Below are 16,421 nucleotides of genomic sequence, written 5' to 3'. Positions count from 1 at the left end.
GGAACCACTATGCAGAGCCTGCTGCCTCCTACACGGAGACTAGAGATTACGGCTCCGCTGTACTTAAGCACTTACTCCGCATGGTACGGCGCCCTGGAAGCCTTCAGCCATTGCAACGTGAACCCTCTGAGGTAATAAAGCAGGACTTGTCGCCATCCCCCTCACACCCAGGAAACAGAGGCTCAAGGTTCAAGTTAGTCAGTGGCAGAGCAGAGGCTAAACTCATGTATGCAATGATGCTAAAAAAAAAAAATAGGTCTTAGCTGCCACGCTGTGGTACCACTCAACAACAGGCTCTGGACTTAATATTAGAGAGGGAACGCAGTATTTCTTCTTTTCTAAAATGCAAAATTAAATATTAAGAAAACTAGATTCTGAGGTCTAGGGAGTGTCTTGGTGGGAAGCAGATGGCAGACGAAGAACGTCAAGTCCCTGAGCCCCACCAATGCACCTGCCCCCACGGGCCCACATCCCCATCTCCCTCCTCCTGCATGGCGGGGGGGGGGGGGGGCGCAGGTGAGGAGCGTCTCCCATCTCCTGTCCATGATGGCACCCTTGCCAGTGTTCTGAATTCCAAAGCCTCCAATATCCAAAGCACTGGTCTCTCAAACACTGTGCTTCTTCTATTCTCACTCTCTCTACAAGTTTACCTTTGTCTCAGAAAACAAACAAAATCTTTTAAAACTCTCCACTCGCCTAGCAGCACTCTCTCTCTCTTCCCTCACAGACATGTTTCTCAAAGAAGAGATAACATTATTTCTCTCCATTCTTCATCACTCCTCAAACCACCTTAATATGGCTTCTCACTGTGATCATCAGTGACCATAGTCTTCCCAAAGACAATCCAGCCATCTCTTACCAGACTTCCCCCCACCACTGGGCACTGCCCACTACTAATTCCTTTTGGAAAACTTTCTGCAGTACCTAGAGAAGCAGCTTAGCATGGTGGTGTAGACTCTGGATCCAGACGGCAAGGCGTGAATTCCAGCTTTACTGCTTGCTTGCTGTGTGACCTGTACCATTTCATCACTAACACTGCAGCAGTAACAGTGGTTCCAATCCCATAAGATGGTTCTGAGAACTGAATGACTTACTATAGGTTATAATTTACAACAGTGCTTACAACACAATACATGCTCTTATTAGGATTTTAACAGAATCATTAACAATCTTGGGGATGCCTGGGCGGCTCAGTCAGTTAAGTGGCTGCCTTTGGCTCAGGTCATGATTCCAGGGTCTTGGGATTAAGCCCCATGTTGAGCCTTCTGCTCAGTGCAGAGTCTGCTTCTCCCTCTCTTCTGCCCCTCTCCCATGTTCATGCTCACTTGCTCTCTCAAATAAAAAAAGAACCCTAATAATCCTATTTTATTCTCACTGTCCTTGACTCGGTAACAATACTCTCCACTGTGTGTTCTCTCCAGTCCAGCCAGACTTTCATGGTTGCCCCCATGGTCTTCCCGTCTGCCACCTCTCAACCACGCAGGCCCCCCGAGATCCACAGCTCGCCTCTCACTGCTACCTCTTTGGGAAATCTCACCCCCTCTGGGGATTTGGGTGAGCCTAGTGGTCCTCAATGATTCAAACCCACACATCTGGCTGGTGGTCTCCCCAACTTCAGAATGAGACAACCTCTTGAACAGATCCATTTAGTGATGCAAAAGAATAAAATAATCCAACACAGTCCAAAAGTGAACTTACCTACCCTCTCTCAAACTGACTGCTTGGCCTCATCTCTTTCCCCTACCTCACCACTCCCACAAATCCTCCCTCTACTGTGGCCAGAACAATCTAACTAAACCACACAACCGATCGTGTCATTTCTCTGTCTAAAACCCTGCAACGGCATCGCAATCCTAAGACAAACAGGGAGTCTTCTATAACTGATCCTCAACAGGCTTTATGCTTTACATTCCATTAATACCAACCTTCACACACAATAACTAATAGACCTTCTGGCCCTTTTCTCAAGTTGTTCTGCCAACTGTTTTTAGCACCTTTTATTTAAAAACAACAAAACAAAAACAACCCTTATTATAAGCACTAGTCAGGACCACTTCCTTCAGAAAGCCTCTCTGAATTCTAGATTGAACTACAAGTTCCACTTCTCAACTCCCTTAGTCCCCTGTGCATCCTTCCATCAGCCTTGGCCAGAGGATATGGGAACTGTCCTCTCTACAAGCCTGTCCTCCCAACAAGACCGTCGACTCTACCAGAGTGGAGCACATGTCTTTATGGCCAGCCCTGCCCCACAGCCCCACAAGAAAGAGCAGGACACAGTAAGAGCCCAAGAAATGTGACCTGAACACTGACCTGGGAGCTTCTGCAGGACAGGGCTAGTCTCATTCCTGACAGTATCAGCCCTGTGGCCTACAAGCTGCTGGATGTTCAAGGACCACACAAGCAGTGATATATGGCAGATAAACAGAGCCTGGTGAGTGACCCGGATTTTAAAGAACCAGAGAGGGATGGCAACCAGCTTCCATAGCTGCGGAAGCTATGGAACACTGCATGGAGGAACGGTCTTTCTAGAAGAGAAGTGATACAGTGGACTCATTCTCTGGGTTCCAGAAGGCTTTTATCACTGAACTGCTGCACAGAAGCAACATATCTTCCAGAGAGAAATAAAAACATGAAATGTCACTCTTGTCAGTTATTTGGGTGAGGAAGAAATCGGAGTGTGCCATGAAAGTTGAAAGTGCAATTCTCAACTCGGGCGTTTTCTACGCTGAACTTTAACATAAAATAGCAACGGCCGGGGACTTACCTGCAGCATACAACTAAGTCCATAAACCAGGGGGCCATGCTGCGCACAGGACAGGAAGTCTGAGAAGGCCAGCTGCACAGGGCTCATGACAGGGCCGGGGGGGCCAGGGCTGGGGGCCCCGATGCTTGAGCTGTTTGGTCCTATCATCATGTGGGGCGAGTGGGCAGCAAGGAGGCTGGGGCTATCGCTCAGCAGCAAGGCAAGACGCCGGGCACAAAAGTAGGCAAGACGACGAGACAGGTAAGCCGACTGAACAAACTCGTCCGAATACTGAGAAGCACAAGGACACCAGGCTTCAGTCATGTCCGATGCTATTCAGTGAAACAACTACTTTAACAAAGACTTTTTTCATTAAGAAAAAAAAAAAAAGAAGAAGAAGAAGAAAACCCTTCAAAAGTACCATAGAGACCAGTGCCATCCAAAAGAAACAATGCAAGCCATGTACTTTAAGTTTCCTAATAACCATCAGAAAAAAATAACAGGCAAAATTTAAAAGAGTAATGTCTTTTCTTTCACCCATTATATCCAAAATGCTATCATTTCAGCAGATAATCAACACAAAAAAGATTTAATGAGATATTATGCACTTCTCTCCTGAACTAAATCTGAAATGTGGTATGCATTTTATACTAAGAGCACATCTCATATTGCACTTGTCACACTTCAAGGGCTCTAAAGCCCCATCTGGCTAGTGGCTACTCTCACGGACAGCACAGACACAGACTGTCACAGGGAGGATACACAGGACACTAGCACAGTGTCATGCCCAGGAGGGCACTAGGGAGAGGAAGAGAATCACTTTTTACTACATAGACCCACATAGCACTTCAGCTATCAAGTCCATGTACTAGCATTCCAAGAAAACTTTTTTCCTAAATACATTTTTTTCCAAATAACCGAAATTGTAACAGACCTTATAGCAATCATTAAAAAATAGGAAACTCCCAGCCCATCAAAAGATAGAGAAAACCCTCTAATCTTTAAAAAAGAGAGAATTTGTTTTCCCAAAAATCTGTGTGCATCAGGAAATGGTATTTAAAGAGCTGTCTGCTTAGCTCAGTGACAGGAGAAATCAGGGCTGGAGAGGGGTCGGGGGTAGAATACTTTAGAAGGACAGGTGCTTAAAATCTATCAACATGGCCAATATAAATGATTGCCTCTTGATCACTTCATGTGTGTAGCATCAAGACATCTTTCCCTTCCATTCCAAAAAGAATGTTTCCCTCTTCGACCTCTATGTACTTAGTCATCCTTATCAGACTCATTTCTTGCCCATAGAATCACCCGGCTCAGGATCGCACATACTCTACCTGCAGCATTAGTGGCAGCAAGAGTTTAAGAAGATCATCATCCATTGGTCTGATCTTTTCTAAAACATCCAAGATCCATGTCAAATATTCATGTTTCTCTAGCATTCCTTCCTTCAATGAACAAAGAAAAGTTACACTGATAACGTTAAAGCAAAACCAAGTTAACATTCAAAAAGAGCACTATTACTCTCACGCTTAAGTGTAATTTTACTATTATTATTTTTGTTGTTATAGTAAAAAAACAGTCTCCTGGATCACAGTCCAAATTCTAAACAAAACAAAGACCCAGTGTGATTCTGTGTGGTCAGTATGGGAATGGCTTTTTTTGTTGTTGTTTGGGGGTTTTTTTGGTTGGATTTGCGGGGGGGGGGGGGGCAATCTGCTTCATTCTAAACTGAAAAAAAAATTTAATTCTTATGAGAAAGGAAATTCACAAGCTTTGAGACTCCCAGGGCATGTCAAGCACCTGGCTAGATTTCAGGAGAGTACGAACTTATACTCATAGGAGAAAACTTGTCCAATGGTGTTAATTATGAAGAACAAAAGACCCCATCAGATGAAAATCCCATCAGATCTAATGCCCTCCTAATAACCCCTGCCTCTATCCTAAAATGAATTTCAGATACTATAACCTATGTATAAAATAGGTTATATATAATAACCTATTTTATATAACCTTAAAAATCAACAGAATGTCCTAATTAATCTTTAACAAAGAATTTTAAAATTATTAAAAAATAAAGTATACGTATTCCAACATAACTACCCTAAAAGTAACAACTCACCTCAAATTTCCAAAATTCCCCACAGGGGTGGTTTAGCCCCTCTTGACATAAGCACCATTAACATTTTCATCTACTATCCTCACATAAACATACACACATGCATATAAATACACAGTTCTTCTATGACAGTCTATGCACGTATGCATTTAATATCATGTTCTAGTTTTGCATTATGATTCACATCATGAAAGAATCTTCAAAACATTAACAAAAAGGTATGTTTTCTGGGAAAGACACATTTCTACGGTCACTGTGGCAACAACCTTAGTAGTTAATATGAACTCCTACTTGATTCCTAGCAACATTTCCCTATCTATCTATTCCCAGGGCTCCACCATCATGATGATCAACAATTTGTGTGAAAATACCCTCATAAATTATAGCTTCAGTATTTCAAAGGTGACAGTGACATCACACTGACATGGTATCAAGGTATCTACTTGCTTCTCGTTTCTAATTTTTAAAAAGCTTAAAATCAAAGAGTTAAAAGGTTAGTCACAGAAAAAGTCAAGTTTAAAATTTTAAGACCTGTGACATGAACTATCTAATAAAGAAGTGAATTAAATGGAATTTTGTACTTAAGAAGAAGAGATGGTAAAGCAAGTTTCAAAAAGAATAAATCTCCCTAAACACGACTTTCAATGGCTACGTCACATCCACCCTCGGGAGGCTTTTGTGTATTTACCCATACCTTTATTTCTGTACAATTTTTTTACTTTTCAGAATATGGCCAATGAAAATATAATAAACTTTTAAATCCAAACATGAATGTCCCAGTGAAACTCATCTCTCTAGGACCTAACTGCCTCTTATTAAAGAGACTGATTTCAGTGTTCCCCATACATAAAGTAATCCTTCCAAAAATATTCAGCATGCTGAGAGACAATCTTTTCAACGATGCAGACTACATCCTTAGCTCAGTAAAAGTCATAAAGGCTGAGGGAAGGTACCAAGGTAGTCCCCTGCTAAATGGAACTGGGATTTCTAAGAGTGGTTTTAACAGCCTTAAAACTAGCAAATACTACTTCCCAAAGAACCAGGCTTTTTCCTACATTGAACTCTTAGAAAAAGTCACTTACAACCTGGAAATTATAAAGTTCTAAGGGGAAAATTTGGAATCACACATCCTTTTTACCCCCTTCCTTTCTGATCCCGAGAGCAGGCAGTGAAAGTCTCCGCTAGTGAGAGAACTTCAGCCCAATCCACTTCTCCCTCCTTGCTAGGAACAAAGGCAAATAATAGCACAAGTGCCCTCTTCTGGTCAATATGATTTACATCAGCTTGTCCAAAGAGCATTCAGTCCTTGCTCCAGGCCCTCACTCATCCTCCCAACTGTATTTTCAACTGTCGCTGGGCCAAATTAAGATGACCCTCCTATGGAGAAACTAAGCCCTAGTGGAGATCAAGGAGCTAGGAAGCACCAACAAATATTTTTCTGAATTAAACATATCCAGTTTTTGCAAAATAAAAGGTTTGGAAGGGATATTTAATAGAAAAATTACCAAAAAAATTAACAGCATTAAAAGAGCTAAGATCATTGCAAGCTGGAGATCAATATACAGAAGAAGCAGCTGTCAGGTGTCATCTCGAGGCAAAGGCGTTACCGTGACTACAACTCCAGGTGAGAAATATCAGACTACTTGCCATGAATGTATTTGGTTTATATAAAGATACCACTTAAACTATAAGGAATCTGCTCTCTTCTTAAAAGCATGCTTTAAAGACTTGAGGTTCCTGAGGTCACCTGGAACATGTGAAACGCCAGCTTTTCATTGTACTCCCACTGCTTCATGGCCTGCTCCACGTCCGGTGGCACGGGGACAGAACCATCCCCCGCACTGGAAGCCATGTGGTAGAAGTCAGAAATCTTGGCCAACTGCTCTCGAAGATATCTGGTAGATATTTGTGTCCACTCTGCATTTAAAAAAAAAAATCTAAATTTCCAGATATGATGAATATAAGAATTAATGTTTTCTCCCCCCTTTCTGATTAGCTTAAGGATATACATACACAACAAACATCTGTTACAAAGAAGCGGTTTTGGCATGTGCAAGCATTACACAAAAAAAGCACACCCAGCCCAGTAAGGCAACGTGGACGGCCCTAGATACCCTGCAGGAATGTTGGCCAGCTCCTGGGCGGAGAAGGAAGCTCTCCCCGTGTATGTCTCTCTGACTCCTAAAGGAAGAGGAGAGATGCCTGCTTGTGAGTTTTGTGCATTTCCTAATGCTCCATGTTATGCTAACAACAGCACAAGAAATTTCAAAGCCACAAGCAGGAAATAGAGGAGGTGAGCACCTCAAAAATTTCAATTCTACTCCAAAATAATTCAAAATCCTCCAAATGAAGCTCTCCAAGTCGGATTTCAAACATGCCTCTTTAAGATTTGTTCCATTTTGGACAGTCTGTAAGAGGACTGGCATTCACCATGGGCTGGCCCACGACAGCATCCTGACCTGCACTCCCCTTCCCCACACCTGCTAACAACACCAGCACGGCTGAGCCTCATGGACAATCATCTGGACCTTCAATGATTCTACTCTCCTCAACCAACACAAGACAACTCAGAACTCAGTCAGAAAGAGTAGTGAGCAACAAAGTAGGAGACTGGAAAGGAAATTAAAAAAAAAAAAAAATCACTAAAATTATTCAAAAATGTCTGCCAGAGGGGCACAAATTAAATCAGTGTGTTGCCTCTGGCAACCATGAAGGATGTGATGCCAACTTTAGCCCATTCTGTGGATAAAAATGTAATAATTGCATGCTCACAGCCAAATTTCCCCAAGGATTAGCGAAACAGCCTTTCAGAAGGAACCACCCTACTGAAACATTACCATACAATGCTATTTTCCCATTATCCTGGCAATTACCTCTCCCACCTTATTTTTAAAGGAACTTATTTTGACAAAAGTAAGAGCAAAAACCGAACATCTGTTGGGGATTCAGGGCTTTGTTTTTATTTTTTAAGTACTGTTAAAAGTACTTGACAACAGTACCCAGAAAGAACTACTGTTAAGTCTCGGTCTGAACTACTTATTCTCACTGTGTCTTTTTTAAAATCAAAATTTAAATGCAGATGTTAAACTCTAGCAATAAGTCAATGCAAAAAGATGAACAGATACTAGGTCAGCATTCTGTTCCTAATATAATATTGTTCTTCAGAAAGCACCACCAATAAGATATTATCATTAAAATTAATCTATCACCATTAAAAACATAGCAGTAAATTATCAGTGTCATCATCTTCTGGTGCCCCCATTAAGGACTAATAGTCTCATGACACTCATTTAACAAAACAAAATGCCAACCATCAGATGGGACAAGTTTAGCTTAGCTATAATAAGCAAAAACAAAAATAACAAGGATCCAAATCCTAGCTTTTGTGTGCCAAGCCTTGCTATTAACTCACTCACAGTATGGTACCATCCTCAATGCCCCCACAGAATATTCTAGCCTCAAGAGCTAAAAATAACCCACATTCACACACCCCTACTTTGTCCAGGGTATATTTTCTTTTTAAGATTGTTTCTTAAAATATGGAAGAAATGTATGTTCACCACAGAAAATGTACAATGCAGATATGAAAAGGAAAACATCTGTAATCTCCTTGCTCATAATTAAATATTTTAATATTTATCTTTTCAGGGTTTTTTTTTCTTTTATATGTGCTGGAATGTTCATATAAACATATGCATTTCTTTTTTTTAAAATATGCTGAATAGGACATTCCACAATCTGAATGCCTTTTGGGATTCAAATGGAATGCAAATGTAGCCCTCTTAGTAGTGGGTTTTAACTCTATTTAACTGACATTAAATTATATCAATCAGGGAGATCCAGAGGTCTGGGACATAAGACAGTCTAGAAAGGATTAGTCTAAAAAAAATCAGGATGCACACAAAATTTTTATTAAAAATTAAAAACAGAAAATTGCAAATAGCCACCAGTACTTAAAATTATTGGGAATCACTGACACCTGCCCTCCTGCTTAGTAAGGACCAAGAGTGGGGGAGGGGGCAGGGGGGCAGTGACAGGACAGGCAGTGGCTCTCAGCAACCCCGAGCAAACAGGGACCCAGGAGAGCTTCTTCCAAAGGCCAGTACTGGCCTCCAGCCCCCCCACAACGGTTCCTGATTTAACTGGTCTGGAGTAAGGAGCCCAGTTTCAGGTAATGAAAAGAAAATAGGAATGGCTACAAATCACAGGGAAGATGATGGGGGCAAGGGGGCTATTCCAAGGTGGAAAGATGTAGACAGTGGTCAAGGAGGCCACTCAGCGGGTGGTGCAGCTCTGAGGATACAGCCCATCATTTGGAGTTGGTTGATAAAGAGAACTTCAGGGCCCCGAAGCCAGATGATCAGAAAGTTTATGCACAAAAACATCACTGAGAGCAGCCTAAGGGGCCAGGACTAAAAAGAATGACAGGTCCCTTTGACAACATTCCCCCTAGCCTCCCAGAATCCTAGCCACTATTGCTTCTTTGTTAAGGCCTAACCTCCAGGACAGAAGGGGTTTCAGCTTTGTGCAGCTCTCCCTAGCACTGACTAGCCCCAGGCACAGCAACTAGGCCTGCACTACAGCACCGGCCCACCGGTAGTGCAGGAAAACCCCTACAAGTAAGAACAGAGACAGGCCAACTTACATTAAAGAATACCCTGCTGGGCCTGGAACACCTGCAGTATTAAAAAGAAACCTGGGAACCCAGAAGGGGAGGGACACCCACCCCAGGGGGCAAAAACAAATCACGCCAGGTGCAGCCGGGCTCACGGAGAAGCTGCCCTGGCCGGGAGAGAACGACACAGGGCGCATTCAGCAATTGTGGTAACGAACTGCAGAACAGGATGGCCCCAGTGCAAATTCTCACTCTGCAACTCGGCTGTGTGATGTGAAAAATGGTGTCTGACTTCAGCTGAGTCTCAGTTTCCTCCTCTGCAACAGGAATCAAACACACACACACACGCAAATGCACACACGAGCTACTGTTAAGGAGGAGTTACTTAGCATGATGCATGCAGAGCAGAAATTGATCGCATGTGGTAGCTATCATCACCGTTACTGGGATGGAAAGTTTTTTGAAAGGAAGCTAAGGTTCCATCTTGGCTGTCAGGGAACAGCAGCACCCGTTGTCACTGATGTTAGATCCTGCCTCTGCTACAGCTAGCTGCCAACGCCTAACATAATGGTCTGGATAAGCATTTGTGAAATCAATCAATGTCAGCATCACGGTTCCAAAAACCTTCAACGGAACTGCAATCCTTTATGAATTAAGGCCAAACTCTTTAGTTAGGACTTAAAATCATTTCAAACACTACCTCCCATTAATTAGCGACAGTTGCTTTCTCTCGCACTCTCTTCATCTACGATACCTTCTCTACTCACCTGTGTTCATGTGTGCTGGACCCAATTCAAATGTCAAATCGCATACATAGCCTTTGCTCTCTGGACAACAACCCACCACCTGAAGGGAATCTCCCTCTGTTCTCTGATAGATACACAAACTCCTCTTTCATCCTCTTTCATCTCCATAAAACTATGCTTCACCTAGTCAATATCTAAGTACTGACTTGAGTCGGTACCCTATAAGGTGCTCCCAAAATAACCACTACATCAAGTCACCCCCCAATTATTCTGCCTTTCAAATCTTCCTACAAACATCTTAGCTTTCTAGTTTAAACTCATCGCTGCATACCTAGCTTTCAAACACCACCTAGGAAATGCCAAATTCCCTCCCTGGCGTGCTTTCTTTTTTTTTTTTTTTTTTTTTTAAATTTTATTATTTATTTGACAGAGAGAGATCACAAGTAGGCAGAGAGGCAGGCAGAGAGAGAGAGGAGGAAGCAGGCTCTCTGCTGAGCAGAGAGCCCAATGTGGGACTCGATCCCAGGACCCTGAGATCATGACCTGAGCCGAAGGCAGCGGCTTAACCCACTGAGCCACCCAGGCGCCCCGGTGTGCTGTCTTTCTTATAGCCAATGCAACCAGAAGCACCTGCTGGTCAGTGCCCTCCAAAGGCCCATGCAAATACTGAACTTCAATTCCCTTTAATAAACTTCCAGTAAACATGTATATGTGTCCTTTATGTCCCCAGCCAAATTCTTTCCTCTGATATCAAACCAAGTGGGAACTCACTCTGTAAAATAAATCCAACAGAGATTGTTTAAAAACTTCCACCAGTCCCAGAGAGTAAGGTGCACATTTTTAAGGTGATCCACTTGATGAAGAACTTTAGTCAAAAAGGACACTCTCCTTGAAGGAGAAACCTATACCCTAGAAAATTTTTCCTAGCTACACCACTATAATAAAAGTTCTTGCCTCTCCACCAGGGGAGCAGCCTGTAGGATGTAGAAGATTTCATCAGCCTGACTTTGGTACAGACTGAAAGGTCTAAGAAGGAGAGAGGAGGTCCAAAAGGAGAGAAAAAACTTCAGTGGTGCAAGACCCAGCACATTCCACCTCTAAATATGCAGTAAGAATGACTAGGAGATTTTACACATTTTTCTCACTTTTTTCTTTTTTTGGTAAAATGCCTTTTTTTTTTTAAGATTTTATTTATTTATTTGACAGAGAGAGATCACAAGTAGGCAGAGAGGCAGACAGAGAGAGAGGAGGAAGCAGGCTCCCCACTGAGCAGAGAGCCAGATGCGGGACTCGATCCCAAGACCCTGAGATCATGACCTGAGCCGAAGGCAGCAGCTTAACCCACTGAGCCACCCAGGCGCCCAAAATGCTTTTTTGATTAAAGGATGCCATCAATAAAGTGAAAAGACAACATACAAATTGGAGGAAAATATCCACAAATCATGTATCTGATAAGAGACTTGGATCTAGAATATATAATGAACTATTACAACTTGATAATAAAAAAATGAGCAAATGATCGACAGACATTTCTCTAAGAAGATAAACAAATGGCCAATAAGCAGATGAAAAGATGCTCAACATCACCAGCTACCAGGAAAATGCAAACCGAAACCACAATGAGATACCACCCTGGCAGTTACAAACAACAAGACAGACGGTAACAAGTAGAGCTGAGGATATGTATGAATTACAGTCTTCATGTATTGCTGGTGGTAAAATGATACAGACGCTGTAGAAAACAGTTTAGCATTTCCCCAAAAAGTTAAACGTAAGGGCATCCAGGTGGCTCAGTAGGTTTATCTGCCTTCGGCTCAGGTCATGAGTGGAGTCCTGGGATCGAGGCCCACATGGAGCCCCCTCATCCAGATCTCTGCTTAGTGGGGAGTATGCTTCTCCCTCTCCCTATTTCCCTCCCCCTGCTCTCACTCATTCTCTCAAAGAAATAAACAAAATCCTTAAAAAAAAAAAAGTTAAACAAAGAGTTACCATAAAATCCATCAACTCCACAACTAGCTATATTCCCAAAAGAAAGGAAAGCATATGTCCACACAAATATTTATAAACCAGTGTTCATAGCAGCATGATTCACAATAGCCAAAAAGTGAAAGCCAATCCAAATGTCCATCAACTGGTGAATGGATAAATAAAATGTGTTATATGCAATCAAAGGAATACCATTTGGTCATGAGAAGGAATGAATGGAACTACTGACACATACTACACCACATAGATGAACCTTGAAAACATTATGCTAACTGCAAGAAGGCAGCTTCAAAGACCACATATTTTATGATTTCATTTATATGAAATGTTGAGAACAGGCAAATCTAGGTTTAGATTACCTAAAGTAGAGGGGAAGGTAGGGTAAATAGAGAATGTCTGCTAATGGGTACAGGATTTTTTAAGTGTGATAGAAATATTCTAAAATGTGTCCATTTTAAGAATACACAATAGGAGGGGTGACTGGGTGGCTCAGTAGGTTAAGTGTCTGCCTTAGACTCAGGTCATGATCCCAAGGTCTTGAGATCCAGCCCTGTGAGGGTGGGGCTCCTTGTTAAGCAGGGAGCCTGCTTCATCCTCTCCCTGTGCCTGCCTCTACCCCTGCTTGCATGCTGTCTGCCAAATAAATAAATTCTTTAAAAAAAAAAAAATTACACAACAGGGAAAACACAATCTCTTCAATAAATAGTCTGGTAAAACCTGACAGCTATATACAAAAGGATAAAATTGGAACACTTCAAACACCACACACAAAAATAAACTCAAAATGGATTAAAAACCTAAACATGAGACCTAAAACCATAAAACTCTTAGAAGAGAACACAGGCAGTAATTTCTTTGACATTGGCTGTAGCAACATTTTTTTTTTAGATAGGTTCCCTGAGGCAAGGGAAACAAAAGCAAAAACAAACTATTGGGCCTTCATCAAAATAAAAAGCTTTTGCACAACAAAGGAAACAATCAATAAAACAGAAAGACAATCTACTGAATGGGAGAAGGTACTTGCAAATGACATATCTGATAAAGGATTAGTATCCAAAATAAGTAAAGAACTTAAACAACTCAAAACTAAAAATAGAAAATGATTAAAAAATGGACAGAGACTACAAATAGACATTTCTAGAGAAGACACACAGATGGCCAACAGACACATGAAAAGATGCTCAACATCACTCATTATCAGGGAAATGCAAATCAAAACCACAATGAGATATCACCTCATACCTCTCAGAATGGCTAGAATCAAAAACACAAGAAACAAGTGTTGGTGAGGATATAGAGAGAAAAGAACCCTCTGGCACTACTGGTGGGAATGTAAATTGATGCAGCCACTCTAGCAAACAGTATGGAGGTTTCTCAAAAAATTAAAAAGAGAATTACCATATGATCCAGTAATTCCACTACTGGGTATTTATCCAAAGAAGAGAAAAACACTACGTTGGAAAGATACACATTTCCCTATGTGTACTGCAGCATTATTCACAATAGACAAATTATGGAAGCAACCCAAGTGTCCATCAAGAAATGTATGGATAGGGCACCTGGGTGCCTCAGTGGTTTAAGCATCTGCCTTCAGCTCAGCAGGGAACCTGCTTCCCCTCTCTCTTTGCCTGCCTCTCTGCCTACTTGTGATCTCTCTGTCAAATAAAAAATATTTTTTTTAAAAAAGGAAAGATGAGTGATTAAAGAAGTTGCAGAAATATATACAATGGGATATTATGCAGGTCTAAAGATGGATGAGATCTTGTCATGTGCAACACGGATGGGCTTAAGAGGGTATTACAGTACAGAGAAATAAAACTGAGAAAGACAAATACCCTATGATTTCATACCTGTGTGAAATCTTAACAAATGAATCAATAAACAAAAAGTAGAATCAGACCTATAAATGCAGAGAACAAAATGATGGCTGCCAGAGGGAAGGGCTAGGAGGATGGGCAAAATGTGAGAAGGGGAGTGGGAGGTGAGGGCTTCCAGTTATGGAATGAATAAGTCATGGGAATAAAAGGTACAGCATAGGGAATACAGTCAATGATACTATCATAGCAACATAGAGTGACAGATGGTAGCTACACTTATAAACATAAGGTATATAGATGTTGAATCACTATGTTGTACAACTGAAACATTACACTGTATGTCAACTACACTCAAAAATTTTTTAAGACTTTAAGTAATCTCTACACCCAACATGGGGCTCAAACTTAACAACCCCAAGATCAAGTCTCATGCTCCACCGACTGAGCCAGCCAAACAACCCTAAATAGAAATTTAATAAAAATTTAAAAATAAAATGGGGCCATGGTTTCACAACTTTGTGAACACACTAAAAAAACACTAAAATATGCATTTTAAATGACTTGTAAAGTATATTAATATCTCAATACAGTTGTTATATAATTTTTTAAATGTTTACTTGAAATACTATCAGTAAGAAAGCATCTGCATTTCATGAAGTAAACGAATATCCCATGCTGACAGAAAGTAATCCACTGCAAGAGGATATGATGATATGATGTTGAGGGAGTGGGAGCAGGGAGGAGGAAAAGGGGTGGAAATAAGTGTGTCCATGAGTTAATGGTTAAACCTGGGTGAACAGTAATAGGGACTTTATTCTTCTGCATATGTTTAAAATTTCCATAATAATAGGCTTTAAAAAGTTAATCAGTTGTAGCCTATGAAATGATTCACAGAAAACCTGAAATTCCCTATTGAGCCACTATTCACTTGGGGAATGAAAGGGGGAAATCAGCGTGCTGATTGGCAGACTAGGTAAAGGACAGTCCGAATGAAAACCGCTGTCTCAGTGCGACATGAAACCGAAAGAGTCAGCCCACTGGCTGGAATGTTGTGTTCTGCTGAATGGTCAGTTGATGAAATCAGGCCCTTTGGCTGGAGAACAGAAAAATGGGGGGGGGGGAGATAGCAGGGGGAGGGGAGACAGCAGAAATGCTGTGGTAATAAAGTATGACATTTTCTTCATGCTTTAAAAAAGTTTTCCTCTAATACAGAATTACCTGTAGAATACTGGTGTTTCATGGCAAATACCCAATACATGGATATTGTCTGGATGAGTGATTTTACTATGTTATTTTTAACAGGCTATTTCTCTCCAGTTTGATTTACTGAGCACTAATACTAAGTACTGCTTAACTTTAAGAACAAGGTGAGTAGTCAAGATAGAATAAAACCATTTAGCAACAAATATTAAATACCTACCAGGGGCCAGAAGCTCCCTTGGGGTCTCAGACCACAAAAGGTGAAAAAAAAGTAGCCCTTACCTGGGGCAATTCATCCTAGAGTCAGGAAGACACACAGGGACACAGAGATTGGCAGTACTAAGGTTAAGCGCTCCAACACACCACATGGCACAGGACACTGTAGCCAAGTCTTAAGGGACGGAAAAAGGAGTTCCACAGACACGAAGAGCAGTGTGCAACATGCCAGATAATGGGGGCGCCAGAAAGGCAGAGGGAGAAAGGACCAGTGAGGCTAGGTGGGTGGCCCAGGCCTGAGGTCCTCAAGTGCTAGTGCATGAAATGACCACCAGAGGGCGCTGGTCAAACACACTGTTATAGCTCCGGGACTCCAGAGATTTCAACCCCAGAAGTCTGGAACCGGGTCCAGAAATCTGCATAGATAAGCAGCAGCCCAGATGACTCTGACCCTGGCAGTGACAAACTATGGGGTTTGATCTGTCATCGCAAATGATGAAAAGCCACTGAAGGATTTTTAGCAAAGGAATGATAAGACCAGATATGTAAATTAAGACCCCCTCAGATAGCTGTAAGGGAGACAGAGTAAAAGAGGACTATAAAGCCCAGTGGGGAGATGAGGGAAGATGGAACAAAGAAGAGTAGGTAAAATGGCAACCAGCCTGAGACAGAAGAGGACAGACAGGGGCAAGGCAGCCCCCGGAGTTCTCAGTGGGGTAGTTGAGCCGATCCTGGTGCCATCAACTAAGATGTGGAAGTGGGAGACTGGGCAGAGGAAGGGGCTGAGTTCAGTCTGTTTTTAATGAACTTTTTAATTAAACTTTGTACAGTTTTAACAAATATTACACAAAAGATCCAACATATCCTCTACCTACCTACCCCAGATGCTACATCTTGCAAACTACTATAATATCACAACCAGGATATTGGCATTGACACAATCCATTGATCTTACTGGGGTTTCTGGGTTCAATACTTGAATTTG

General features: G+C 41.7%; 1 protein-coding gene across 8 annotated transcripts in view; it reads right to left on the bottom strand.

Annotated features, from left to right (window-relative positions):
* MED12L (mediator complex subunit 12L) overlaps positions 1–16,421 on the bottom strand; it is a 324,346-nt gene that overhangs the window by 247,541 nt on the left and 60,384 nt on the right. For all 8 annotated transcript variants that reach the window (XM_045088517.1, XM_045088516.1, XM_045088523.1 and 5 more), the window contains exons 6-8: positions 6,604–6,773; positions 4,075–4,185; positions 2,765–3,034 (exon numbers count right to left, since the gene is read on the bottom strand). In XM_045088517.1, coding sequence (XP_044944452.1) covers positions 2,765–3,034; positions 4,075–4,185; positions 6,604–6,773 — 551 coding nt within the window. The remainder of the gene's footprint in view (positions 1–2,764; positions 3,035–4,074; positions 4,186–6,603; positions 6,774–16,421) is intronic.

Source organism: Mustela putorius, unplaced genomic scaffold (genome assembly GCF_011764305.1).
Source record: "Mustela putorius furo isolate JIRA1106 unplaced genomic scaffold, ASM1176430v1.1 tig00003834_pilon_pilon_pilon, whole genome shotgun sequence".
NCBI lineage: Eukaryota > Metazoa > Chordata > Mammalia > Carnivora > Mustelidae > Mustela > Mustela putorius.
This window is presented reverse-complemented; position numbering and strand designations above follow the sequence as displayed.